The sequence below is a fragment of the Vanacampus margaritifer genome, chromosome 13 (assembly GCF_051991255.1).
Source record: "Vanacampus margaritifer isolate UIUO_Vmar chromosome 13, RoL_Vmar_1.0, whole genome shotgun sequence".
NCBI classification, from domain to species: domain Eukaryota; kingdom Metazoa; phylum Chordata; class Actinopteri; order Syngnathiformes; family Syngnathidae; genus Vanacampus; species Vanacampus margaritifer.
The window spans coordinates 23,386,154-23,412,275 of record NC_135444.1 but is presented as its reverse complement, the minus strand read 5'-3'; the positions used below and the strand labels follow the sequence as shown (position 1 = coordinate 23,412,275).

Genomic DNA, 26,122 nt, shown 5'->3' with positions numbered 1-26,122 from the left:
CGCTTAATACCCAATATAAAGTGTAAAAATAAAATATGAACGTTAAAAATGAAAAATACTGTACTTCATTAAAGCTGATTTTACCTGAACATGCATCTATCGGTTAGGTTACAAAAAATCCCAAGATATGTAAATAAAATAAAGCAATTAAACTGAGTTTGCTCTAGCATGTTGCTCAATTTAGTTTAGCAATTAAAAGAATACAAGTTTTGTCTGATTCATGTCGATTTCTTTCAGCTGGATAAAATTAATTTTTTTGAAGCTACTGAACAAAGTACTGTACATTGAAGAAAAATATTTAAAAGAACAAATCACTCCATTTTGCCATAATTGGTTAAGTTAGTTAAGGTTAATTCAGTTTTTGAATTTTCTGCCAGTGTAACCTTTGGCATAACTGCTGCCCTCCAAAAATGTAATGAAATAAAGACAGGCAGGAACACAGTTTTTAAGATTTTCCATTTTTATTGACATTTTTGGACGATTTCTTTTCCAGTGTCATCCTTAACCGTTCACGCTTCAATTGCATAACTTTCCATGGAACTGGGAGGCGACGCAAACGCAGGCGACGATGCCGCTCAGTGCTCTTTAACTTTTACTCTCTGGAGGAAACTAAAAGTCATCGACCGACATCATTTCCGCCTTGGTTTGCTCTCCTAGTTTTAAGGCTGATGTATTTATTTAAAAAAACAGGGTCATTGCTGTTGAACAGAAAAACTGCTTAGCAACTGGAAGACAAACATGACTGGACACTGACCCCCAAACATCAGATGAGATGACAGTAGACATGTCTTTTTTTTTTAAGCTTTTTTGTTTTCTTTTTTTTCTTTTAGTGTGAGGTTTGATGCGCCAGAGGTGTACTAGTGTTGTTCATGTTTAAAGGAAGTTGCATCATCTCCAAGCATCTGGCAGTTTTGCGTCAAAGTGAACGATAAGGCGACGAGGTGTCACGAGCAAATGGACGCACAAATGACAAATACTTGAACGCATGGATACCAGGGGCACTAATAGAGCTGCCCCCTTCCAAAAACCTGCCAAGGCAACTCCGGATTAAAAGGGCAGCTCTACCAAAACAAAAAGAAAATGTCAGGCTTTTTTTGTTTTTTTACGGATGAGCGAGAACTGAGGGACTTTGAAAGGGTCAGTCCAGGAGGGGGGGGGGGGGGGGGGGGGTTCAGGGGTGCGGACGGGGGAAGATTGTGTCAGGTTGAAGATTTTCTCCTTTAAAAGCGCTTAGGCCCCCACGAAAAAGCCTTGGTGGTGGCGGCGGCGGCGGCTGCAACCGGGGCCCCGAAGCTGGGGAAGTCCTCGGAGCTGCTCATGTCAGGAGCCTATATATAAAAAATAATAATCATTAAAAAAAAAAAAATCAAGAATATTGATGTTCAAGAGAGATATTCACCATTTAAAGCCTTATTTTTTTATGGGGAAAATACAGTGGTGTCTTGAGATACAAATTTAATTTGTTCCTTATATCCATTACTTAAAACAAGGGGATTTCCACCTTTCTGCACTTTTGCAAGCTTTGTTCAACAAGTGTCTGAACAGAATTTTTTTAATTAACGAGCTAGCAGAGGAAGCTAAAGTCTCACCTTCTCGTTGCCGGTGGTCCAGGGAGCCTCCCTCACCACAAAGCCTTTGGAAGGTCCGCGATGCTCTTCGGCAGCAGCATGGCTGCCCCCCGAGGGCCTCATGTATGCCATTTTCGCCTCATTCTCCACCACGTCTGCCAGCTGAAATGCAAACTGCGTTAATATCCACACCAGAAAAAAGGTTGGGGGGGGTGGGGGGGGGCATGCTTACGTATTCTTCTTCGAGGTTAAGGAGGTGGTCGATGGCTTCGTCCACCAGCTCGGGACGACCCGTCACTGTCACACGGTTGGGATCGGCGGCTCCGCTCTGAGGAAATCTGAGATCAACCTGGAAAGGACGAAACCAGTCAATAGAGTGGAAGTGTACAGTGCTGCCTTGATATACAAGTTTGATTCATTTTGTGACTACAAACTTCCCTCAATAAAAATAAATAAAAGTTTGAATTAAGAAGAAAAATACAGTAGCATTGTATCGTATGGCTAACTCGAAATTCCCCCGCCACCTTGAACTCATCCATGATGCGGCGAATGCCCTTGCCACGGGCCCCGATGATGCGCGCGTGGACCCTGCTGTCCAAAGTGATGTCCTCGGAAATCATCTCCTCCAGCTCCCCCACGATGGCCTGGATGGCGTCGCCTGCAGCTATGGCTTTGTGCTCATACCCTGTAATGGTGATCTGGTCCTGTGGAGAGAAGAAAGAAAACAAAGTCTGAGATACATCGTCGCCAACGTGGACCAGCTTTGGGGGTTATTTGTTAGAATGTACTTAATTTTCGCCAGCGTATGGGATAGCCCTGAAAACAAGGACAGGGATGATAAATTACCTGGTTTTCATCATTCTTTTCTGGGAACTGGATGTTAACATCGTGCTCGGTACGAATGTTGGTAATAATGGCACCCTTGCGGCCGATGATTTTGGGGTGATATTTGGGGTCCACAGTGATGGTCAGCTTGAAACTCCTGAGTGCCTGCATGTGGAAACAATGAGTTCGATGCTGCTCGTACATGTGAAACTACCAGCAAATGTGCCACAACACTTACCCGATCCTCCTGCTCGGCCTGCAACTCCTTGACGCGCTCCAATAGTCCTTCTTTGGCACGCTCAAGGTGGTTGGCCAAGCCGGTGATGGCGATTTTATCGGACTGCTGCTCAGGAGCAGGCACTTGAATATTTACCTGTCAGGAAGGGGAAAAACAAACATTAGAGCCATCTAATTTCAAGACAAGGAAAGTACTAACAAGATACTAAAATTCGATTTTTTTTGTGTCAATGTAATCAGATATGAAAAAAATCCAAATTTGGTCGTTTCTAGAAAGGCTACTTCTAACCAACGGCAAAGTATTTTTTGGGGCATTCTATGACGATACAATACACCAATCTGACATTACAATCTTTGTCTACAAACCTCAAATTCATCCATCATCTTGCGAATTCCACTTCCTTTCTGCCCGATGATGTAACGATGAAGCTCAAAAGGCACTTCCACCTCGATGGTGACGGGAACCAAAGCCTAACAACCACAGACAAGTTAGTAAAAAAAAAAAAAACACACAAAAATAATACAGTTTGTCTTTTGGGACTCAAACCTTAAGTGCTTCCACAGCAGCCTCGCATCGCTCCTTACGGCCAGAAATCACAATCACGTCGCATTTCTTAGGCGCGTTTGGATCGACGGGCTCCTTCTCCTCACCGTTGGCTTCGCCGTTCTCTTGGATGGCCTCCACAGCTGACAAGTTGGTCAATGGTCATTTTCAAAAACTCAAGTCAAGCCCTTTCTTCTTAACTTCAAACACTTTCTGCCACTTACATGCTAAGATACAGATTGTCAGAGGCCGCTGAGGAGCACATTTATCCAAATTTTAAGTTTTCTTTAAAAAAAACAAACAAATGCAGACAACTATTTTTGGTAATTGGGTAAAATCTGTTTTATTTCCGGTTCCAGGTTAATGCTAATTGTTTTTGTATTAAGCTACCAAGGAGTTTTCTTTTCTTTTTTTTCCTTTTAAAACTCTTTGACTGCCAAAAACGTTAAATAACGTTTAGTAAAATCCTATGGAGGAGTGCCAAAGACGTTAAAAGACGTTTGTTTTTTCTGATGAAAGATGAGAGTCCAATCTTTCATTTGGTAGTATGTGTGTTTCCATAGTCCAAACACATAATTTTCTGTGGCCCTTGAAAGATCAGTCAAAATGCTTAAATCGGCTGGCACTGGAGACATCCCGTTTCTGAAAACGTCTGGCAGTCAAAGAGTTAAAACATGAGCTTTTAGGGAGAAAAAAAACAAACACAAATGGGGAACAATAGTGATTGTAGAGAGATTATATGCATAAATCAGGCTTCTGTGTATATATTTTTTATCAATATTTTTGCTGCTTATTGAAGAGTGCTCATCTGAAAATTTAGCATTTTTTTAAAAATGTGAAATGCTTTTGTAATTTAAAAAACTTGCTGTTACAAGCGACAAAAAAAAAAAAAAAAAAAAAAAAAAAAAAACTAAAAAGTTTTAATTTGTAGGTTTACCACAACAGACTGCATATGGATGCGATATTGGGCCAAAGACATTTTGCTACAGCGGTAGATCATCTAATTATGTCAATGGCTTCTCTAACAAACTTGCTATTCTAACAGAGATGCCATTGGTAGTGAAATAGCAACAGTTTATACAATTTGAAGCACCCACAGGGACCTAACGAGAGGCCATTTATCTTTTTAGTTATTCCCTTCCTTACCTTGAGGGTCCTCGCGATCAGGGAACTTAATGTGTACATTGTGATCTCTCGTGATCTGCTGGATTCGGGAGCCCTTGGGGCCCATGATGGAACGATGGAACTTCTGAGGAATGGTGCACTCAATGGTCACTTGAGCATCCTGTGAGAGATAACGGGAGAGCATTAAAGTGGTTTTGTAATTCAAGTCGAAAACAGCGCGCGCTCACTCACCAGGTCCTCGACAATCTCCAGCATGCGCTTTTTGGCTGCCTCCACACACTCTTTGGCTCCTTTAAGGGTGACTTTGTCGCTCTGCGCGCTAGTGCGTGGGAAGCTCACCATCACGCCGCCGTATTCGTCGGCAAGGTCCCGCAGGACTTGGCCGCGGCGAGAAACAAAGTAGCGGTGGTGCTTGGGGTCCACGCTCATTGTGTCCTCAATGACGTTGTCCTGTGAGAGGAGAATGTGTGTTAAGCTTAAGAGCAGGGCGATATGCTCTTATAATGAAATCAAAATGTTTTCTATGCAGAATTGATGTAGATATTTTCCTGCTTCCTTAAAAATTATTATTGTCGTACCAAGCTCTTGATGAGCTCCTCCAGCTCCTTCTGGGCGTCACGAACGGCCTCCTCGGTGCCGATGACCGTGATGAGCTCCTGGTCTTTGTCGTCGGCGGTGGGGAAGATGATCCTGGCGCCGGTGCTGTCGCGCACCTTGCGTATGTTACCGCCGCCTTTTCCGATGAGGAACTTGTGGTACTCGGGCTTGGCACGCAGCTCAGCTGTGTGGCTCTTTGTTTGCTGATGTGATGATACGCCAATCATTTGTATTTCATTTTACAAAAGAAATACAAATGCAGTGAAACTGCAGAGAACAAATCCAAGTCTACAACGTACCTTTTCCTCAGCCAGAGCCAGAAGTTGTTGCTTGGCCTTCTCCACCTCTTCCACAGGACCCCGAATGGTGACCTTGTCAATGCCTGAGCCTTCGCTGGGGAAGTGGATATGCACGCCGCCGCACTCCTCCATAATGGAGCGTACGAAGCGGCCCTTTGAGCCGATCAAGGAGTTGTGCAGTTTGGAGGGAATGGACACCTCCAGCTCAGTGATGTTTGCCTAGTGATGAGACGTTAAATGAAGTTTTGGGGTATACGGTGGTGCCTTGACATTCACCTGTACCCACTGAAATGAATGGTCTGCGTTTGTGAATGAAAACTGGCATTACGGAATACGACTCTACTTCTCTTTGAACACATTGATACGCGATATAACACTAGCAAAGTGGAAGAGCGAGTAATTATTGCAGCTAGGCCCTCGAGCTTCACTGAAGAAAAGAAAAAAAATGAATGTCAAATGAAAAAAAAAATACATGGTCCATAAGGGCATATTATCCGACGCAATTTGTATTGTCATGTGCATGGGGAAGCAACCATACCGTTGCACGTCTTACCAATTCCTTCTGAATGGCCAAAATGCGCACTCGTGCCGCCTCACAGTTGGCCTTCTTGCCTGTGATGATGATCATCTCAGAGTTGCTGTTCTCGGCAGGCAGGTCAATTTTAGTGTTGGTTTCTTCACGAATCTAACAAAAGAAAGTCAAAGCACATTATTAAACATGCAAGTGCTTAAAGGATGATGCAGTTCAATGATAAAGCATGATAAAAAATTTTTAGGGAAGATTAGTATTGCCATTTTATTTTATGCAAGTCGTAATTACAGTATTTGATGAAAAATATACAAACCTAAATGGATTTTTTTTTGTTTTTAGAGCAAATAAGTAATAATTTTCAGCTAATATTTTATGCTAAATACTAGTATTGCCTTTTCCAGTCTTATATATTTTTTCCTTCATATGCACTCAAATGAGACCTTGTCACATTTGAGACTCTCCAAACACTACCTTTTTGATGTTGGATCCACCTTTCCCAATAATGTTCCTGTGGAACTGCTTGAAGATTGGGACGGAGAGCGAGAAGCTGTTCTCCATCTGGTAAAACACTCAACGTTAGCGTTTAACAAGACAATAAATACTTTTACAACTCAAAGGCTTTCGCCGCATTACCATTTCAGCTACAATCTTCTGCATGAACTTGGAACACTTTTCCACTTCGGTCCGTGGGCCCCTCAGTTGAACAATGTCACTTTTCTGCGCAGGGTCGGGGAAGTTGATGATGACCTAATTTTTTTTTAAAGGGACATAAAAAAGGAGAAGTTTTAGACAAATTAAACAATTCATATGTGTCTTCAAGTGTTAGCGTGGCCTGTCTCAGCCTGCGCCACTCAACAATGTGATGTGCCAATGGGAGTATGAGTTATGACTACAAAAGGATTATCATCTTACTGATATGCGCATCGGTAAAATGTCCGACAACTATACAACTAGGTGTACACTGAAAATAAAAGTGCACCAGAAAAGAAAAATCACAGTTTTTACTAGCTACTGCCAGGTACTCCTGAAGCACATCACAAGTAATCGAAATTAGCTTTTCCATAATCACTCCTTTGCATTGAGCTAAAAGAGTTTCCGGCTCACCTCTGGGAATTTGTCGCGCACTTCTTTTATCTTCTCCCCCTTTTGGCCGATGATGGCTCTGTGAAAACGCTGTTCGATGATCAGATCCTTTGTACGCTCGTTCTCCTGCAACGAAGCGGGCGTCGAGTGACCAACAGTGACAAGACGGTTCATCCACAGGGTGTTGCAAGTGCACTGACCATGCGCGACGCAAGCTCCAACAGCTCCTTCTTGGCCTCCTGCACACCCTGGGGGTCCCCCTCAATGCGGATCAGGGTACTCTTTTCGTGGTCGGGAGGGATACGGACGGTCACTTTGTGTAGCTCCTTGATGCGGTTGACTTAAAATAAATCAAAAGAAAGCCTGGTTAAGAGGAGGAGGGTTACCAGGCCGATTACAGTATGTGCACAACAGATTGCTTACTGTTAGCGCCAGCCTTCCCAATCAGATGTCTGTGAAATTTGGGATCCACGCTGATCTCTGTGTAGTCCATGCGACTAATCTGTTAAGGAAAAGTAGACGCGGGATGAAAACGAGCGTATTAGGACACCAGATTGTGCTGGAAAGTCCTAACTCACGAGATCCGCAACAATGGCTTCAATCTGGCTGTGCATCATCTGCACATCTTTGGTGGGACCTTCCAAGGAGATCTTATCTTCTCCCTCCGTGAATTCAATGTGCACCTGCATGAAGTAAACATGCATTTAGAGAAAAAATAAATACATTTGAACAACTCCATTTGATCCACCTTGGGCATTTGTTGGGTAATTTTGGCCAAGTTCTGCCCCTTCTTGCCAATGATGAATCGATGGAGCCAAGAGGGAGCTGTTACCGAGGAAACCGTGTAGCTGTTTGCCTGCAAAGAGAAAAAGAACAATATTTTTAGAAAAGACGCCAAGTATGATTCATAGCAATAAGTCAAAAGGTTTCAATTAAGTGACTGAGAACGCCCACCTTGGCATAAACTTCAGTGAGGGCCTGGCCGAGACGGTCGGGCTCCCCGCGAAGGATGACGGTTTCCGAGCTGCTATCGGAAGGTGGGATCTCAACCGAGACGCCGGTTCTGTCCAGGATCTCCTGCAGGGTGTTTCCCTTGGGGCCGATCACATACTTGTGCTGAGACTTCTTCACCTCCACCGCGATGGTGGTGGCATTCTTCTTCTGCAAAAACAAAAGAAAAAAGGTTCGAAGCCGATCGGACGAGAGACTCAAAAGGTCCCCTTGCAGTCTTCCAAAGGCGCACCTTGTCTTCGTAAATCTTCTTGATCATAGCCACAGCAAGGGCCACCTGCTCCTTCTCCCCAGTGATCACGATCTCCGTCTTGTTGACGCTGGGAGGCGGCACGTTGATGCGAGCGCCCGTTTCCTGCGTCATCTCGCTGACCAGCTTGTTGTATGCGCCCGTGATGAATGGGTGGTACACCTTGTCGATGTTCACCCTCTCCACGGCTCGCTTGTCCTAAAAGCGAGCCCCAAAAACGTCAGGCTTCATAAACAATTTTTCCTCATTTCAAACCCTGATAAAGACCCCCTGATCAAACCTGCTCAGCCGAGATCAGCAGGATCTCGTGCTTGGCCTTCTCCAAGCCCTCCTTGGTGCCGGAGATCTTGATCTGGTTGCTGGGGTCGTCGGGTCTTGGGATCTGGATTTTGGTGGCGGTCTTCAGCTCCAGCTCCTGCAGCTTCTCCCCGTTCTTGCCGATGACAAAGCGGTGGTGCTCTTTGGGGATGCCCACAGTAGCCGAGGCCTGTAGGGAAAAGATGAATCATTTTTTTAAAAACATTTGCACCATTAATGTGATTTAACCTGTGCAACTCAATTTAGAGATATAGCTAGCTAGCTAGAGCTAGCAATAGAGAGAGATGGAGAGATAGCGACTAGCTACAGAGAGAACGAGAACTAGATAGAGATAGATAGTTAGATAGAGAAATAGAGATAGAAGTGAGAACGTGTTCTGCACCTGAGTCTGCAGTCGGGACACAATCTCCTTGCGCGCCTTCATCACGGCGTCCAGCTTTCCGGACACCATGATGGAGAGGCCCTGATCTTTGGCCAAGGAGAGTTCCAGATGGGCTCCAGTCTTGTGCATGATGTCCACACAGACCTTCCCTTGCTCGCCATCCCCAAACTGGTTGATGTCCTTGTACTTGCGCTCTTCCAGAGGAACATGGAAAACCTGGTTCGACACATCAAGAATTAGGGTTAAGTACGGTATGGTAGGAACGCCCAAATGTTTAAAAAAGGCTGAACTGAAATTATTTAAACTGTGAGGCCTCCTACAAATAGCAAAAATTCACAAGTAATTGACACCCACCCAAAAAGGTTCACAGTTGCCTATAGAGGTCAAAAGCTGGTGGCAGCCATAGCAATTTTTTATGAGACATGGCTACGGCTTCAATAATAAAACTTTGCATTGAATTACGCTCAATTTCCATGGAAAGTTTCCAACAACGTTCTCAACCTTCCTCATTAACATTAAATGCAACGTAAACGAAGTAAGTAAGTGTAAGTGAAAGCAGCAGACACAAGCTAGATGGATTGTGTGTCGGCGTTACCTGGGTGATGACGGAAGACTTCAGAGAACGCATTTTGTTGGCCCAGGCGCTGGCGGTTTCCTGGGTGCCTTCGGGCGTGGCCGCCTTCTCGGGCAGCGGTGGGAAGGCATCCTTGTAGGTGGGAAGGGTGTCCTCCTCTTCTCCCCCGGCGGCGCTGGGTGCTGCTACAACTGGAGCAGCACCAGCAGCAGCAGTAGATGCTAATACCGCAAAGAGAGAGACAATTTTCCATCGTTCTTGAATTTCACACATTCAAGAAAGGGGGGGGGGGGGGTGTGTAGTGCTTACCACCACTTTGCTCCGGCAAGAGCCCGATGCGGTGCTCGTTGAAGCTTTCCTGCGTAAGTACGGCGACTGAGCTCATGGTTGAAATCCCACGCTTAAAACAGAGTCCGAGTGTGCCACTGTTGGGGGGGGTCGGAGGGGAGGAGAAAAAAAAGAACTTTAAATGTCCTGCGCCACACTTGCAAGAGATTGGCTTGTCATGTACAGGTGCATCTCAATAAATTAGGTCATGGTAGAAAAGGCCGATTCAGATTATTTTTTTTATAGATAATAATTTTGATTGGTTGCACGATATTTTATTTCCTTCAGGTGGTGAAAATGTAGCTATAATAATACTATTTTATGCTTTCAATTTTTGTGTTTAAAAGCATCTGAAATGTGTGACGTTTATTTAGCATCGTCAACTAATGCTGGCATTTATCAGTTTGAGGTTTTGACGCAAAACCCAGTAACAAGAGTTGGACGGGGACAATTGTTTCCAACACAACAGGGCGAAAAAAATGATGGATGGTCATCATCACATATCTATTCCTTTGCTCACTGTCGGCGTCCAGGTTCTGAAATTAGCACCATGGGTGGAAAGTTGTGTCAACGTGCGCGTGTAAAGCAAAACAAAAGTTTATCGTGAATGGACTTTTGGATTCCCCTCCATTATCTAATCTGCCGTTATCAAATGTCATTGGTGGGTTGGTTGCATCCCGTTTTTGTCCCATCAGCGCAGTGTTTGTGTACACACCAGGCACACTCGCATTCTTGTCTTTTTGCTTATTTCTATTGTGCAAGGTGATGGTAACCACAAATATCTGCCAAAAGGCGGAGTTACATTGATTATAGGACGAGTAGATTGCACACAGGCATGTTCTTGTTCACCCCATACACTTTTTCTTGACTTGCTTGTGCCATGTTGTTTATTTCTACTGTACAAGGTGGCAGTAATTTAGGAATAACTCGCAAGGGGAGATCCCATTCATTCATTCATTATAGGACATGTTGGGCTGCAGCTATAAAATATTTTTTAGAATTGAGCATTGTGACGATTATCCCATCGCTAAATCAGATAAAAATAGATTCTTCTTATTTTGAGTCTTAAAACAATAAGTGACAAAAATAATCAACTTTAACTCACATGTATGCGGAAAGAAAAATAAGTCTAAGGACTCACCAGCAAAATGGTCAGTTACCAGATAATCCGTCCTGTAAAGATGCAAATTCCCGTCAGCCTGCCAGCTTTTGCCTTTGGGCACAAAAAGAAAAGCAGAGATTAGCGTTGTCTGTAGATTCAGAAAATACAATTACAAACAATACGAGTCATATGTTGAGAAGTCAGAATATACCAAGTGAACCAAGCACTAGCCCTTTCATAAAACATTTTGTGTATTTTTGTGCTCTTCCTGTACCTGCCTGGATAGCGCTTAAACCGCATTACTTCTGAGAAATCATGTAAGCAGAAATAAGCTAGTGTCAGGCGTTGGCCAACAGCAAGCCGGCTTGACGGCAAATAGCAGCATGGTGGAAGATTCCAGGAGCAGTCAAATGTAATTTGTTCCATGCCAGGCTTGTAATTCAAGACACGTACATTTATATATTTTTGCACTCAACCTCACAAGACATAAAAAACAACAAAATATTGCAATTTGTATTATGGGGGGGGGGGCACTGGTGTTTTTTTAAATACATAATTAAACAGAATGTAAAAAAAAATATTACTATTTTCATAACTTTTTTTACTTCAATTCAGTGCTCATGATTCTGCTCCTTCTGATGTGTGCACCTCGGCCACCTGGAGGCAGTATAATACAGGCATATTTATAGACTGAGCCAGAGGACACTGACAACACCTCAGTTTGATAAAAACACAACCAGAGATGTGAAAAATGTCCATTTTAGTGCTGCAAATGCAATACTATGATGCAGCCATTTTTGCTCACGTTTATCATACAACTAATATGACAGCAGCCCATGCATATTATTCATTAGCCCAACTATGGAATTTTGTTCTGTGTGTTGCTAGCATCCTTTTTGTAAGGTAATTATGATTATGTGGTTGCTTGAAGTGTAATTGTTTTATTGTTTGCTGTACAGTAAACTTAACTGGGAGTGGCACAAAACGGCATGAAGCTTTTTCGGGAAATTGAGAGACAAATGCGACCAAACAAGTGAGCCGTAACCTCCTTAATGCAAACCCGAGAGCACTTTGATGTCAATTTCAGTCAACAGCAGGGGGTGGTGCTGCATAAAATGTCAGTCTCCTTTGATTGTCTTAAATGCTTAGATCCTTTAATTATTTAATTCTTATTCCGCTCACCCAATATTAATCAAAAGTGTTTAGGCTTAAAGGGCATATAGAACATATTTTGACTTAGCTGTCACTAGGAACTGGTTTGAGTCGAAAGTTTTAACTCGTCTGGTCGAGCTGGCACAACTTGAATTAACCACTTTGCATTGACGATACAAACACTTTAAAAAGATAATGCAAATCCCAGATTAGGGATTTAAGTAGCTGTGTGCGCGCGCGCGCGTCTACGTTTACGGACAGCTTCGAAACGACACGAAATCGAGTTTTGAAAAAAAAAAAAATCTACTCCTTTAAACGACATTAGGTGACAGGGTGTAAAGCAACATTACAAACACAAAATGAGCTGCAATACGGCCGTTGAGTGCCTGTCTTCTCCCTGCAATTCGGCTACAAACTTTGCACGAAGGGCAAGAGCAGAGTGACACGTAGCCGCAACGGCTAATGCTAACATGGCTAACTGCTAGCATTTCTTTGCAAACCCCTAGCAAGCATTGCGACACAACTTCCCGAGCTACGACTTAAATAAACCATTCAAATGACAGCGAGGTAAACTGTGGCTAAAATCTAAACAAAAATCGCATGGAAGTCTTACATTAAATCTAGGTTACTCTCGTGTATGTGTTCGTCATCAATTTTGTCGATACGGTTGTCAAAAAGTACCAAGTTGGACTAATTTAGCATTAGCTTCAATTAGCTTCCACGGCTACCACTGCTAGCTGGCTAAGTCCACGTAGGCAGTGTTGCTAACAGAGTAGGCGGAGGAAGCGTAATGACACCGAGTCCAGGCCAGAACACACGCCGAGGTCCAAAAAAGAGAGACGGGGTTCAGCGACTAAACCCGGCCTGCTAACGAGTCCCATCCTGCCGCGTTCAAGCGAGCAACGAGACCACACGTTTGCGCCAACGCAGCGGCTGTCAATGACGTGGAAAAACGTGAGAAATCGTCCAAACGCAAAGACTTACTTGTTTTTTTGTGTTCTCGTCTGCCCAGAAGGTGCAGAAGCAGAGATGAAATTCCACTGGCGAGGAGGTGGGAGTGACGCGTGACGCATATATACGAGTGACGCCCACCAATCGTTGGCCTCCGACGTCACGCCGGAGTCCTGTTACACGACCGGAGCACCACGTACTCGTTTGCTACGGTTTAGCCCAGTCGAAGTAAAGTGAACGGCGGACGGGTAGACCCCCACCCCGGTAATCGCGAGCGATATGCGACGGGCATACCAGCAAAATTTCGCGAAAAAGAAGACGAAAAAAGCCCTCCTATATACATATATACAGTATGTATAAATTAACAAATATATATAAAACCTAAGTTACAGTAATTGCTTAGCAATCAGCATGTGTTCAAAATTTGAGCATGTTCAAAAATTTCCTTGTGACGAGAAAAAACATTCAAACTGTTGGTGAACGTCTGGCGAATGTTTGCGACTTTGAACGAACTCTGAAGAGAAATCAACATTCACTACCTATGCAAACGCTTGCAATTTTTCGCCCCTCAGTGAAGTACAGATGCTTAGGCAGCGCTGTAAAATGGATGACATTATCACTCACTCACTCTATTCCTCAATCAATAGTATCTGAACAAAAGTCATGAGACACTGGAACCAATCAATCAATCAGAGCCTCTACTTGTTTTATCTTATCTAAATTCAAAGACAACTTCCAACTTTAATGGGAACCGTTTGGGGAGGGGGCCTTTTCTGTTCCTAGCCCACAAAGCCAGGTCCATATAAAGACATGCTTGGAAAAATTTGAGGTAGAAGAATGACCACGGGGCGAATGGAGACGGTGGCTGACATCGCTGATATCACAAACTGACTGAATTGCAGTAAGTGCCATTTCCTGTTCTAGGGTTATCATTACATCACAGTTGGACAGACAAGAACATTGAATTTTTTATTTTTTTTTTTACCTTAAAATAGTATAAAATTTCATTCAGTATCTAACAGTACATACTGTACATTTGCCACATGAATACAAAATGCTATACAAAACTATTCATTTTTCAATACACATAAAATTAATATTGTCCACTGCTCCATTATTTTTACATTTAAATACAGTACAACAAAAATAATATTTTCCCCAGTGTGATAGCTTAAAAAACACATTAATAGTACATTTAAAAAAATATATATATATAAAAATGTGCCCTATACATTATGTTACTTCGTATTTTTTTCCGAGCTATTTGTATTTTCTGTTATACACAAAGTCATTTATTATTAATAATTCTCAATGAAATAATGCATGTGTCCTAATGACCAACTTCAAATATAATTTACATGATAATATCAAATACAAAATCTAATTTAGGATAAGTGGTTCAGATAATGGATGGATGACATTTATATTAATATACATTTATTGAACCTTGTACAAAGTACATGATGATCCAAGAGTTGCCATACAGCAATGCCGATTCCGCTGCACGAGGGGGCGCTGCTTGCCAAAGTTACCATTCCCGTACCTTTATGACTCGCGTTTAGAATGAGTTTTTTTTAAGTATCCACAACACAACTAAATGGACTAGTGACTTCGCTCCATATTCGTTAGAATGACGAAAATAGTCGTTAATTTGCCACGTAATCTCTTCGGAGCAACGTGTCTAAATTTTTCTTAAAAACTGTTTGTATGTCACCGCGAACTTTAACCCAGTTGAAGACACACGCGACTGGGGGGCAAGATTAACGACACGTCCTGCATTTGTTTGGAAGCATGAAACTTTAAAGGGGGGGATTTAAAAAAATATATATATATATATATATATATATATATATATATATATATATATATATATATATATATATATATATATATATATATATATATAATTTACCAACATTATTTGGAGACATGTTAATCCCTGGCGTCCATCACGGCTAATTTGAGCCGAGGTTGAGAAGGGAGGCGAGCAAATGGGTTAGCGATCCAGACGCCACATGTCGGCCAATAAGAGGCCGAGTTGGCGCGCCGCAACCAATCAGAAAGAGGCGTCGGTTGCGCACTGAGGATGGCGTATGCACGACGGGCCTGGGGCCATGGTCGGGAGTCGGGACGAGTGCTAGTAGTCCCCTAGTTAAGATCACAAACTTTGACTGCCTTCTTTCCGCACCAACCCCAACGGTAAGTGACCGATTTCCTCGAAACAAAGTCATTCTTATTTTCTTTTGTGCTGCGCCACATTTATGTCACCGTCAAGTTAGCTAAAAACTTGCGAGTTCGATCTCACACTTCTGAAGCCGAAAAAAACAACGCCACGTTAAACTTTTCCTCCGGTTCGAATGTGACATTTAACTCGTTTGGCTCGTTTTTAAACAATGACCGATGAGACTGTGACGCACCGAAGCGCTTTTAAAAGCCAGTATTTGTGTATTTTTAACATTCAGTGGGACATTAACCTTTTTGTTCGCTTGCTTGTCTTGATTTTAATAGTTTCAATCAAACTAGAATGACACATTAATGGTGTAATATGAGTTATGTTGAGATATTTAAATTCACCCATTCTCTGCTCGTAAATGTTCAAATGCATGTGATTTTCAATTGAGATTTGATTCATTGTGAGTGCAACTGTAAAATGGATGACGTACAGATAGTGAGTGAGCCGCATAGCGTGAACACCAATTAGTCATGTAAAATTTCACTTTGTCAACAATATCAAATATTATGTTCATAATTGCTTATATTGATAGTTTAAACCCCAAATACTGTTTACTGTACACCACACCATGCTCCCAAACTCAGTTTACAACAGTACTCTTAAAAATAAATACAATAGAATTAACTTGATTTGGGGCAAAATGCACCTGAAGTCCGAGGCTTAACACTGCCTTAAAAGTATGACTTTATAGAGACTTTATAGAGAGAAAACGAAATGGCACAAATGATGATGACGTAGGTAAATAAATACGCATGTAAACGACCATTTATCAAGTCTGGGGAGGGTATTGTGTCCGTTTTATTTATAAAACGATAAGTCGATCTACTAATTATCGAGACAGGTCTATCAACATCCACTTCTGTCACCGTTTTTTTCCCCTCATGTAGAGATTCTTGTTTTCCTTTTTTTCTCCAAAGGAGCTGCTGGTTTGGGCGCAGTCATGGGGGAACTAGAGGGGTCCTACCGGGTCCTGCAGACCCCGGGCACGAGACTGGGCGCCCAGTTCAACCCGGGCATCAGCACATTGGAGCCAGGCCAGAGCCTCAGCACCAACGTGGTGGTGGTCGCAGGCACCCCCGCCGCCAAGGGTCCCGGTCGGGGGCTTCAGGTCCGTGTTCAGGGTCTGGACGAATCCGTGGAGTTCTTCGATTTAGACGTGAGTGTTTCTTCCGCCTTCCTGGCACGCTGCGATAAGTCTGCTGTTAGTTAGCCGTGCACAGCAGGGCCACGGTTGACCCGGTTTGTGTGTTGGTGACAGCTGCAATGTGGCTTTGCCGCGAAAATCCCTTCGCTTCTTATGTTGTTGTATTTACCAGCTTGGCGCTTTCCTTTAAGTTTGAGTTAGTGTCTTTGCTGAGGACATCAATTCTTGTGATTGGATAATGATTTGATGTATTGTTGTCTCAATCTGATGAGTTTAGTATCTGTAAACCCAAATTGATTTTTGCTGTGTAATGATTAGCTCGAAAATAATCACTGCTGAGTCATGTTTACAACACAATGTCCACTCATGTGTCGCTTTGGCTAGGTGGGTGGCAGGGAAAAAAATCTGATTTGTTTTTTTTTGTTATTTGTTGGTTGATGTTTAAGGTACAAGTTAAATGTGGTAAGCTTTCAAGAGGCTAATTTGGGTTAAATCAGACAACTCTCAGAGAACAATTTACCGGTAGTTCAAAGAAACGGTTCAACATTTTCATCAAGTATAAAATTACACTGAAATAGTTAAGTGTTATGCTTTGTGAACTAATGTTAATGTACTAGAATAATCTACTAATCGACTACAATCTCAATAATGTAAATTTGTATGAATTTTGTTATTGTCTTAAATGGAGGTAACAGTCAATACGGGTATGACACTTAGCGGGTTCTGCAATGAAAACTTTGTTGACCAGTTTTATATCCGTTGTTTGTTGGTTTTGCATTATTAGGAAATGCATCATTGAACGATGCCGTGATTGGCGGTCTGCTAGTAGGCGTGGCTGTAGTTTTGACAAAATAATAGGGGTGGGACTCTTTGACTGTCTCACGATTCAATTTAGATTTTTGGGTCTGCCGTTCGATTCTGAATCGTTTTTTTGTTTCAAAATGATTTGATTCCTGCTTCAATTTATAGATGTGCTAAGAATTGTCATGATCTACTCCAGTCTGACTCGCTAATGCTAATTAGTGCGCTACTCGTGGCACTTTTATCACTCAAAAGAACGGCTATTCATACAAAATGCTTCAGGAATGTTTTCAGAGAAGCATCTTAACATGACTCAGCAGCACATGCTCTTCCTACGCTGAAATTAAAAACAACTTTAATTAGAATAACTTGATCATGACTTTTTTCTTGTACTCTCTAATGTGGCTACAAGTTAACAGTGTACCAGAACGCGTCGAACTACACTGCCCCTAAGTGGCCAAATAGTGTACAATATGAACAGCGCTCCCAATAAAGGCACACACAAACAAGGGCAAGACGGCATAAAATAATTAAAATAAAATTAGTTTTGGAACATTTAAAACCGATTCTGAATCGTACTAAATGAGAATCCCGATTCTAATGAGAATCTTTTTTTCTTTTTTTTTTTGAGGCACACCCCACACAAAATAGCCCTTAAGATTTTTACTCTTCTAATGGGCAATTATTCCATCATCTTACCATGGTACCAACAGAATTGACCATTTTTTATTCGGTCTAGTTCAAAACCATAAATTGCAAGTTCTTTGTCCTGTTAGTAACTTTAGAGGGAAGTCGCCATTGATATGCTTTCCTGTTTCCCCGCATGTCGGCCTGCCAACTTGCTGCTGCCGTCATTCACATAGGAAGCAATAAGGAAGCCAATAGAAATGAGCCTCTTTCCTGTCTTTTTAAGTCAGTCCGGTGTTAAATCACCGGCGTGAAGGAAGCATTCAAGACTCACTGATGACGTTGTGTAATTAAATACTGCACCCTAATAAATCCTCAAGTAGTCTCAGCAGTTAGGATTGATTCTCTGGTGCACTGCTGAGATGGACATTTTATAATCTAAGGCGCCATATGTTGTCTCAAACCCTGTAACTAATAGTCACGTTTAATTTGATTCAAAGTGGGTCCATGCAGAGTTGAAGGATTTTTTTGTTGAAGACTTGACATGGATTTAAACATGACCCGCATGTTCTACGGTATGTTTAAAAAAAAAAAAAAAAGCTTTATTTTTCCCAATGCCCGTGTAAGAAAACATCTGTGTCCATATGCAAAAAAACACGTTTGTCGCCCCAAGTGCATTTCACTGACTTGTGCAACCGTTTGACAAACACACAAGATAACATTGTCAACACATTTCAAACGGCAGTTCTGTAGCCCCTTTCAAACTGCTTTCCTGACATCAGCGCATCGGATGTGTAACGGTAGTGCCAGCATTTACTTGCCTGTGCCTTTAATGCATCAGATTGTTTACACAGCTGCTGCCGCTTCATGCATTCTGACAACTAGATGCGCGTCCATGTCAGCAATGAATCCTTTTGGCACAAAGGGGGTGTTAGGCAGTGAGTGGGGTGTTAAACTTCACAGTTGGGTGACCTGCCTTACACACTGGCATTCCACCAATAATATAAAGTTAGATGCTAGCAACTTCCTCTTCCTCTCTATCGGTATGCTTGACACAGTACAGCGAGCCATGAAAAAGTCGGTTTAGGTGGCAAGTGGGATAAGAGAAGCGGCACTAAAACAGGCCAAAATCCAGATGTCAGCTGAGGGAGGGCTGATCCACGTCCCACATTGGTACCTTGTGCGCCGGAAAGCAAGCCAGGATAAACTTTGCCAGGCAGTGTGAAAACGAGCTTGCTTTGTTGACAAGCCACTGCATCTAAGCCCCTTTCACACTGTCTTCCTGACGAATTGGTTGTAACGGTGGAGCCGGCATTTACGTATTCAGCTGTGCTTATTTAGAGAAACCTCGTGGAAGTGTGCTGTTTGCCGTGTCCATAGTGCACTTTCATGCAGCTTTCTAAACCCAATAGTTGGTCATAGAAACATGTTTGTAATGCCTCGTTTGAAAGGATCATTGGTTTGTGTTGTGCAAATGCTCGATCCACAAAGAATCTTGGACTTTTGAGTACAGGAAGTACTTGTATATCGCGAGCTACCCACCGGAAATACACGTGCAAAGATAAGCAAACCTGGCCAATTTTGGGCGCAGCGTGACGATTCATGATGCTGCCCGTGTTTCACGGTTTGGATGCGGATCGATCACACCTTGTCCATGAGAATAACTGCGCATACTTGTGCATGTAAACGGGTTATTCCAACTCGTTCAGAAACCGGAATTTTAAACAAAGTCTGTAGTGTGCCTCACTATAGTGGAGTTTCCATCCACCCATTTTTATTCGAATTTTCAAGAAATGCGGAAAAAAATCTGAATGGAAATGATAGAAATTTGCAAAAAAAGGACCCAAAATTCACCCCAAAAGTTTTTTCACTTGTAGGGGGTGGATTTTGAAGTGTATCAAAAAAAAAAGAAGGAAATGCGAATTTTGGCTTTGGAAACGAGTTTACAGGTATGTAAGGTATGTTGGGGGGGTTTCGGGGACAAAAAGAAATATTTTTGGAATTATTTAAAGAAGCGAATATTAATGCAATTTTAGATGGAAAACAGCAAAGAACGGTTAAGAATTACAAAAGCAAACTCATACGATGTCATCGCACGGTGCAGTCGCTTCCTGTTTGTCTTCTTCATCTTTCTCTATGGTGTATAGCGCCGCCTACAGCAGCGGAGTCCCCTCTTAATATTCGCAAAAGAAGATCAGACGGAAACGTAAATACGTCTCATGTCCGTTTTGCGCATTTTCAGTAAATTTGCTTAAAAAATTCGAAACAATTTGATGGAAACACGACTACTGTTGTAGGACAGCAACAATTGCTTTCGACACAAAGTGGTCTGAGCTTTGAGTCTCGGGTGTTAGTGGAAGTCAACCTTAAACATCTTTTTGACAATAATGTTATATGTGATTTCACTCGTCTAAACATGACATTCTGATTAATATTACATTTGAGTTCCAGCCGTTTTTTTTCAGCAAAATCCAGTCGTTTTTGTCCCTCTCAGGGGGCGGCCATTTTGCCACTTGCTGTCGACGGAAGAGGACATCACAGTTGCTCAGGTCTCAGGTAACAACCAATCAGAGTTCACCTGTTTTCTGAAGCTGAGCTGTGATTGGTTGAGCAAAACTGATCTTCATCTTCAGTCGACAGCAAGTGGCAAAATGGCCGCCCCCTGAGATGGACAAAAACGGCTGGATTTTGCTGGATAACTCATATTCCACAAATGTAATATTAATCAGAATGTTATGTTTAGACTAGTGAGGTCACATATATAACATTATTGTCAAGAATTTTTGGGGTAGTTGCGAGCCGGAAAACGTTCAGCAAAGCAAAACGTGCACTGAATGTGTGTCTGTCCAGCAGGCTGTAATCTGCCAAGAAACAAGATGGCTTCCGAGTGCCTCTCTTCCTTCACTTCTCGTCTCTTTTGTACAGAAGCACTGTTGAGCCAATAACGTCCTTTCTATATATGCTTGGCTTCCAGCAGAAACGTGTTTCTGTATTTTCTGTGTTTCCAAATGTTTCGCTCTTGCTCTGAGGGCAACTGCGGCCCTTTTTTTTTTCATTTCAGGATTGTGCCCTTTTTCTGCTCACTGTGTACAAGAATAGCCAGCAAATTGCAGTGGTGAATGTTTGAAATGGTTGTGGCCCGCCCTCCCTTGCACATGTTGCGGTACTCTGGCTCGCCGTCCATGTGAACGGATGCGCTCGCCGCATTGAAAGCAGCACGGCCTTGCCTGGTGTGTCAACGCTGTGACAGTCGAGCGAAGGCGCTGTCGTCGGTTCACGTCCCTGGAAAGTGGAAAGTGGGAAATTTAAGACCTCAGACTGGAAAAAGTGGCGTAGGATGCTGCTTGAAGTTAATGTACCGTGATTCTATATTTTTTTAAGAGACTATAGAACCTTATATGTCTCCAAATAGTGTCCAAGAAGAGTGTTTATATTTACACAACAGTAGATTTTGGTAAAGGAAAATAGAAAATTATTATTACTTTTTTTTTTTTCTCGGTTTTGCATGATGTGATCGAGCATCATGTGTCGTATCGGTTATCTCCATTTTCTTTTTAAGATGACATTTGCTTGCGTGGTGGTTGTTGCGCGGTGGCCCCTCCCACCGCCGCTGCAGGAGAAAGCCGGGCCTTGTGGTCCCTGAAACACAGGCTCCTTTGATGCGGCGGGTCGCCTTGCCCCTCCGCTGGGCCTTCACTCGCATGCGGGGCCTCGCCGCGTACAGACGGCGCTGCATTCATTAGATGTGGACGGGCTCTGCTTTAAGGCAAACAAGCGCATAAATAGCGAGGTTGACAACCGCAAGGCGTGCTCAAGGAAGAGGAGGAGGGAGTGCAAAGTTTGAGTTGGTCGGCAGGGGGGGGCGAGCAAAGTTTGGGTCTGGAATTTTAACCACTGGGAGAGAGGGAGCGTTGTGGCGATGTTGTGGATTATGTAATGGGGTTAATGTTAGCATATGCAACTGCTAAAGTGCCAAAGGCAGACCAAGAAGCAGTGAAAGGTTGTTGGTTTGGTGCCAGTTTTTTTTTTTAAGGTCGATTAAATGTGTCTCTGTTGGATGTGTTGAACTATTATTTCTAATATATTATTGCACAGTATTTTTGTCTGTTTTGTTTTGTTGCGGAATTGCATGTATTTAAAAGTTAGCTTAATGCTAACGCATAATGGGAAACACCTTAGACGGGCTAATATACCATTTATGTCGCGCTGTCTAATGAATTAAACTCCTTTCTCAAGTCACTACTGTATTTTTTTCTGTTTTACTTTTTTATTTTTGCTTATTTAATAATTTCGTGCTATTGCTAACCCTTTGCTAATATTTTTCTCCCTAGTTTTTGGGGGGCTACATTTTAGTTCACTAATTATTTTTTTCTCCCAAATTTTATTTAGTATATTTTTAAAAAAAAAAGAAGTTACTTAGTGCATTTTTGTTAATTTTTCATTGTATGTTTTTTATGTAGTATTATTTAGTTGGTGGTTTACCTTTTTATTCAATTTTTTCGCTAATTCCTGTTTTTACTATTATTTCTATTTTTGAGTTACTTGTGTGTTGTAATGCTTTGTGAAGATTGCCCCAACATTATCACAAAATATCCCTGATGAAAATACCGATTATGGAATTACACCAAACCATGTAAATTGTATTTTTTTTCTTGAGGCTGGACAAACTAGTTTGAATGCTAAAAATCAAACGATTATAAAATATAATAATTATATAACATGAATATGTCACTGATAAAGCAAATCGTAGACATGATTATGGAACATTTCACGTACATTTGCAATTTATCGTCTATAACAGGAATTTTCCTACAACAAATGAAAATAGCTAAAGTAGTCCCACTCTTCAAAAAATGAAGTACGAATGATTTTTTAAAATGATATCTCTACTTCCACGGTTTTCTAAAATATTGGAAAAATTGTATGCGACAAGATTAAACCAATTTATAGATAAGTATAAAATAATAGCCAATATGGGTTCGCTCCAATCACTCAACTGCCCTGGCATTAATGGAGTTGACTGAAGAAATTTGGATTAAAAAACATGTTCTAGAAAGTGTTTTTATGGATTTACAAAAAGCATTTGACTTTAGATCATGTTTTTTTTTTTCCCCTCTCCCACACCGACAAGTTGTGTTTCTTGCTTTTAACTTTCCTTGGACTACGCAAACAATGTCGAAGTTGGACCTCGCTAAGGTTGGGCCTGATCCCGGTTACTCGGGTGCACTTAGTCGCTTAGCATCTAAACCTGATGACTACGTTTTCTCACACGTCCTGAACTCCTGCATATGGAAAATCAATGTATGCGATGGTTGTTTGAGCTGGCGAACGGTTACTAGTTCTGTGCAACAAACATTTGCTCTCCCAGAGGTTTGTGGATGAAAGTTCCACCCGCGATTGAAGACGGCATCCAGACGTGGCATCTTCCATCTGCTTTGTGCTAATCCGCGGCCGCCACTTTCTCTGAACGTGATTGCGTGACCCGCTAACCCGCCTTAGCGCCCGACCTCTGAAACATTGAAACATGCCGCCTCTCAACGCGTCACTGCGTCGGATTTGCGTGAAACGACACCGGACAGATTTTTAGGTCGTAGCCCGCACGCTCATTCGCGTTTCAACGATGTACTTGTGCTTTTTGCTAAAGTAAGGATATTTTGCCGTTACGCTTTTCATGACGGATTGAATGCACGTGACTTTTGGAGTCGGTCGGTCCTCCTTCAAATGTGTCAAGTTGCTTCAAAATGTTGTTGCTGACCTCTGAACTGGAACTCGTACGAGGGAGCAGAATCCATTGCTATTGTTTCCAAGTCTGGAAATGGTCTCACCCCACTTTGCCTCTCTGGGCTGCTCCAACCTTGCATGCACTCGTGCTCGTTGCCGAAGGTCAGCTGACCAGACGTCTGAACAGAAACTAGGAGGCTTTTTCTGTCGCTGGTCCGATACTATGGAACGACCTCCCCTGGACATTAGGATGTCGTCTAACACAACTCAATTTGGGCCCTCATTGTTGTGTCTTATTTGTTTTTGACTTTGCTGCCGTTTTGAAGTGATGCTCAATTTTTCTGCATAAAAACTGCAGTTGTTTGATTCTACCTCGGACGCCTGCAAATTGGATTGTGACGGTAGTCAAACCTCTGTCCCAGAAAAGGTGTACTGTGCTTGCACATAAGCGGTGTCTGGAAGTTCTTGGGTCGGCTTTTCAGTGGTTGCTGGATTACATGACATCGTCTCTCCGTGAACTTTGCAGAATGTTGTAACGTGAGACAAAACCCCTCCGAACGCTCCCGCCGATTGCAGCGTGTCTGGATTGTGAGTTGAGTCAAAGAGGAAAATGTGTAATAATCAGATTTTATTCTTTGGTTCGGGGATGGACTGAAATGACACATTTTGGACTCATGGAAAAATGAGCTTTACGAGACTTATTAGCTGTTGTCAGCTCTAATCATTTGTTACTTTTTGGTTAAAAGGGGGAGCTAAACGACATCTCAAGTTGACTTGCACTACTTTCAACATTGTGGGACGGTTCCTTTTTAAAAACCCGTCTTTTAAAAGAAATACTATTTTACATTACAACCAGATGTGCAAGGCTATAATTTCGCCTGCTGCATGTCCAAACCTCAAGTGACGTGTGTGTCGAGTACGTCGTAATTAGTTAGTTGGCCCAGAGAAAATCAAGCCAAAAGGAAGCCGCCAGCAGCCACACTTGGACACGCTTCCTGCTGGCGTCGATGGGAAACGTGAAACCGTTTGTCGTTATTTACTCGCTTGTCTAAGTCGCGGAAAGCAGAATGATGGGAAGGGACGCATGAAGCATTTACAAACGCAGACAGCATTTATTTTCTTGTCGGGAGAAAATTGTTGAACTCGTTTGCTCCCAAAAACCTATAAATAAATATGTTCTATTTTAACTCATTCACTGCCATTGACGGCTATAGACGTCAAAAATTCATTTGAACTATTTCTATTAGTTTAACTTTTTTTCCCACTTTTGTTAACAAGAGTATGAAAACCTAGATTTTTTTAAAAAAAATTGTTCATTTAGAACAGATATCAAATTTGTGATTCATCGTGCGTTAACTAGTGAAGTCATGCGATTAATTACGATTAAAAAATGTAATCGCCTGACGCCCCTAAATTTTAATAATCTTTTCGTTTTCATTAATCGTGTCCGGCGATTACATTTGTTAAATTGTAATTAATTGCATGACTTCAATAGTTAACTCACGACTAATCACAAATTTTTATATCTGTTATAAATGTACAATATTTTTTTTCTAGGTTTTCATACTCTTAACAAAAGTGGGGGGAAACTAATAGAAATAGTTCAGATGAATTTTAGACGTCTATAGCCGTCAATGGCAGTGAATGAGTCAAATGTTCTAAGTGTCCCAAAGACATATTTATATAGTTTTTATGCTAGAGCATACATAATTATTCGATGCAGACTCTGACACTGAGCTGAAGAGAATGCACGAAGCAATGGTAGTTATTCCAAAAACGTCCAGCAGGTGGCAGCAGAGTATAAGAGACCAACCAGGGCCATGTTGCAACAAGCTCTTTTCCCCACTGTTTTCAACAGATTTGTGAATAATGATGAAACTTCTCTATATTTTGATACTCATTGCTGATAAACGGAAACTTAATAGTAACGTAACTGTTTTTTTCTTTCATCCATTGAAGGCGTTGTTGATTTTGGATGAAAACCTGTTATGCAAACTGCTCTTCATTAGACACGTTGAAGTTTTGTTATTGTGATGTTGACACAGGGATGAGATTAATACAATAATATTTTTCTTCTCCGCCCCCCCCCCCCCCCCCATGTTCTTTCAGCCTCGAGCTTTCGGGCAGGATCTTCTCTCGGAGGTATTTGTGAGAGGCAACCTCATCGAGAGTGATTACTTTGGGCTGGAGTTTCGGAACATGCAGATGAGCTGGGTGTGTAGATCCATGTGCATACACACACACACACACACACACACTTTGAACAAAGTGTCAAAGGCAAACAGCATCTCAAAGGCTTGGAAGTTGACAGTTTGGTGATGACGAGAAGAAGAAATGTGAAGTATTTCTAATGCAAAAAAACGTAATTGTTTCAAATGGCAAGCCAAAAACCTTGGTGGCACGCGTCCCAATACTTTTGCATGTATAATCCCGGGCTGGTGGTCATCTAAAAGTCAACTCTCTGTTTGTGTCCATTCAGCTTTGGCTGGAGCCCACCAAACTCATTGTGAAGCAAGTCATAAGTAAGTTGGAATAACATTAATATGAATGTAATAACAGCGGATACGGCGTAATCTAACGTTTTGTTTGTTTTTCAGGACCGGCAAATTCTCTGTTTAGACTGGCCGTGAAATTCTTCCCTCCAGATCCTGGTCAGCTGCAGGAGGAGTTCACCAGGTCCTAAATTACAAACTCCCAAATCACAACAATGAACGAGCCA

At 42.1% G+C, this 26,122-nt stretch overlaps 2 protein-coding genes across 6 annotated transcripts in view; one reads left to right on the top strand and one right to left on the bottom strand.

Moving 5' to 3' along the window:
• Positions 1-442: 442 nt before the first annotated feature.
• Positions 443-13,021, bottom strand: hdlbpa (high density lipoprotein binding protein a). 2 transcript variants are annotated; one of them, XM_077583944.1, is made up of 28 exons: positions 12,911-13,021; positions 10,814-10,885; positions 9,655-9,770; positions 9,367-9,566; positions 8,772-8,987; positions 8,352-8,558; positions 8,054-8,269; positions 7,765-7,971; positions 7,559-7,666; positions 7,389-7,493; positions 7,234-7,312; positions 7,011-7,150; positions 6,832-6,936; positions 6,361-6,474; positions 6,199-6,285; positions 5,749-5,880; positions 5,196-5,414; positions 4,878-5,099; positions 4,531-4,749; positions 4,321-4,459; positions 3,178-3,317; positions 2,997-3,101; positions 2,632-2,766; positions 2,415-2,558; positions 2,093-2,272; positions 1,801-1,917; positions 1,590-1,730; positions 443-1,328 (listed from the first exon to the last, which is right to left on the bottom strand). In XM_077583944.1, the coding sequence occupies exons 3-28, from the start codon at positions 9,728-9,730 to the stop codon at positions 1,221-1,223; spliced, it is 3,861 nt and encodes a 1,286-aa protein (XP_077440070.1). In that variant the 5' UTR covers positions 9,731-9,770; positions 10,814-10,885; positions 12,911-13,021; the 3' UTR covers positions 443-1,220. The 2 variants fall into 2 exon arrangements, with proteins under 2 accessions (XP_077440070.1, XP_077440071.1); XM_077583945.1 differs by lacking the exon at positions 12,911-13,021 and adding an exon at positions 12,540-12,836.
• Positions 13,022-14,917: 1,896 nt separating this feature from the next.
• The window catches only part of farp2 (FERM, RhoGEF and pleckstrin domain protein 2), a 32,181-nt gene continuing 20,976 nt past the window's right edge, over positions 14,918-26,122 (top strand). For all 4 annotated transcript variants that reach the window (XR_013296411.1, XM_077584002.1, XM_077584004.1 and 1 more), the window contains exons 1-5: positions 14,918-15,076; positions 16,028-16,266; positions 25,513-25,617; positions 25,883-25,925; positions 26,001-26,079. Coding sequence is in view for 3 of the 4 variants with exons in the window: in XM_077584002.1 (XP_077440128.1) it covers positions 16,051-16,266; positions 25,513-25,617; positions 25,883-25,925; positions 26,001-26,079 (443 nt within the window). In the remaining variant the exon portion in view is untranslated. The remainder of the gene's footprint in view (positions 15,077-16,027; positions 16,267-25,512; positions 25,618-25,882; positions 25,926-26,000; positions 26,080-26,122) is intronic.

Coding starts and splice junctions, on each gene's coding strand:
- hdlbpa (XM_077583944.1), bottom strand. CDS start 9,730: ATGAGCTCAGTCGCCGTACTTACGCAGGAAAGCTTCAACGAGCACCGC. Junction 7,972..8,053: donor AGAAGATTTACGAAGACAAG/GTGCGCCTTTGG, acceptor TTGTTTTTGCAG/AAGAAGAATGCCACCACCAT. Junction 7,667..7,764: donor TCACTGAAGTTTATGCCAAG/GTGGGCGTTCTC, acceptor TTCTCTTTGCAG/GCAAACAGCTACACGGTTTC.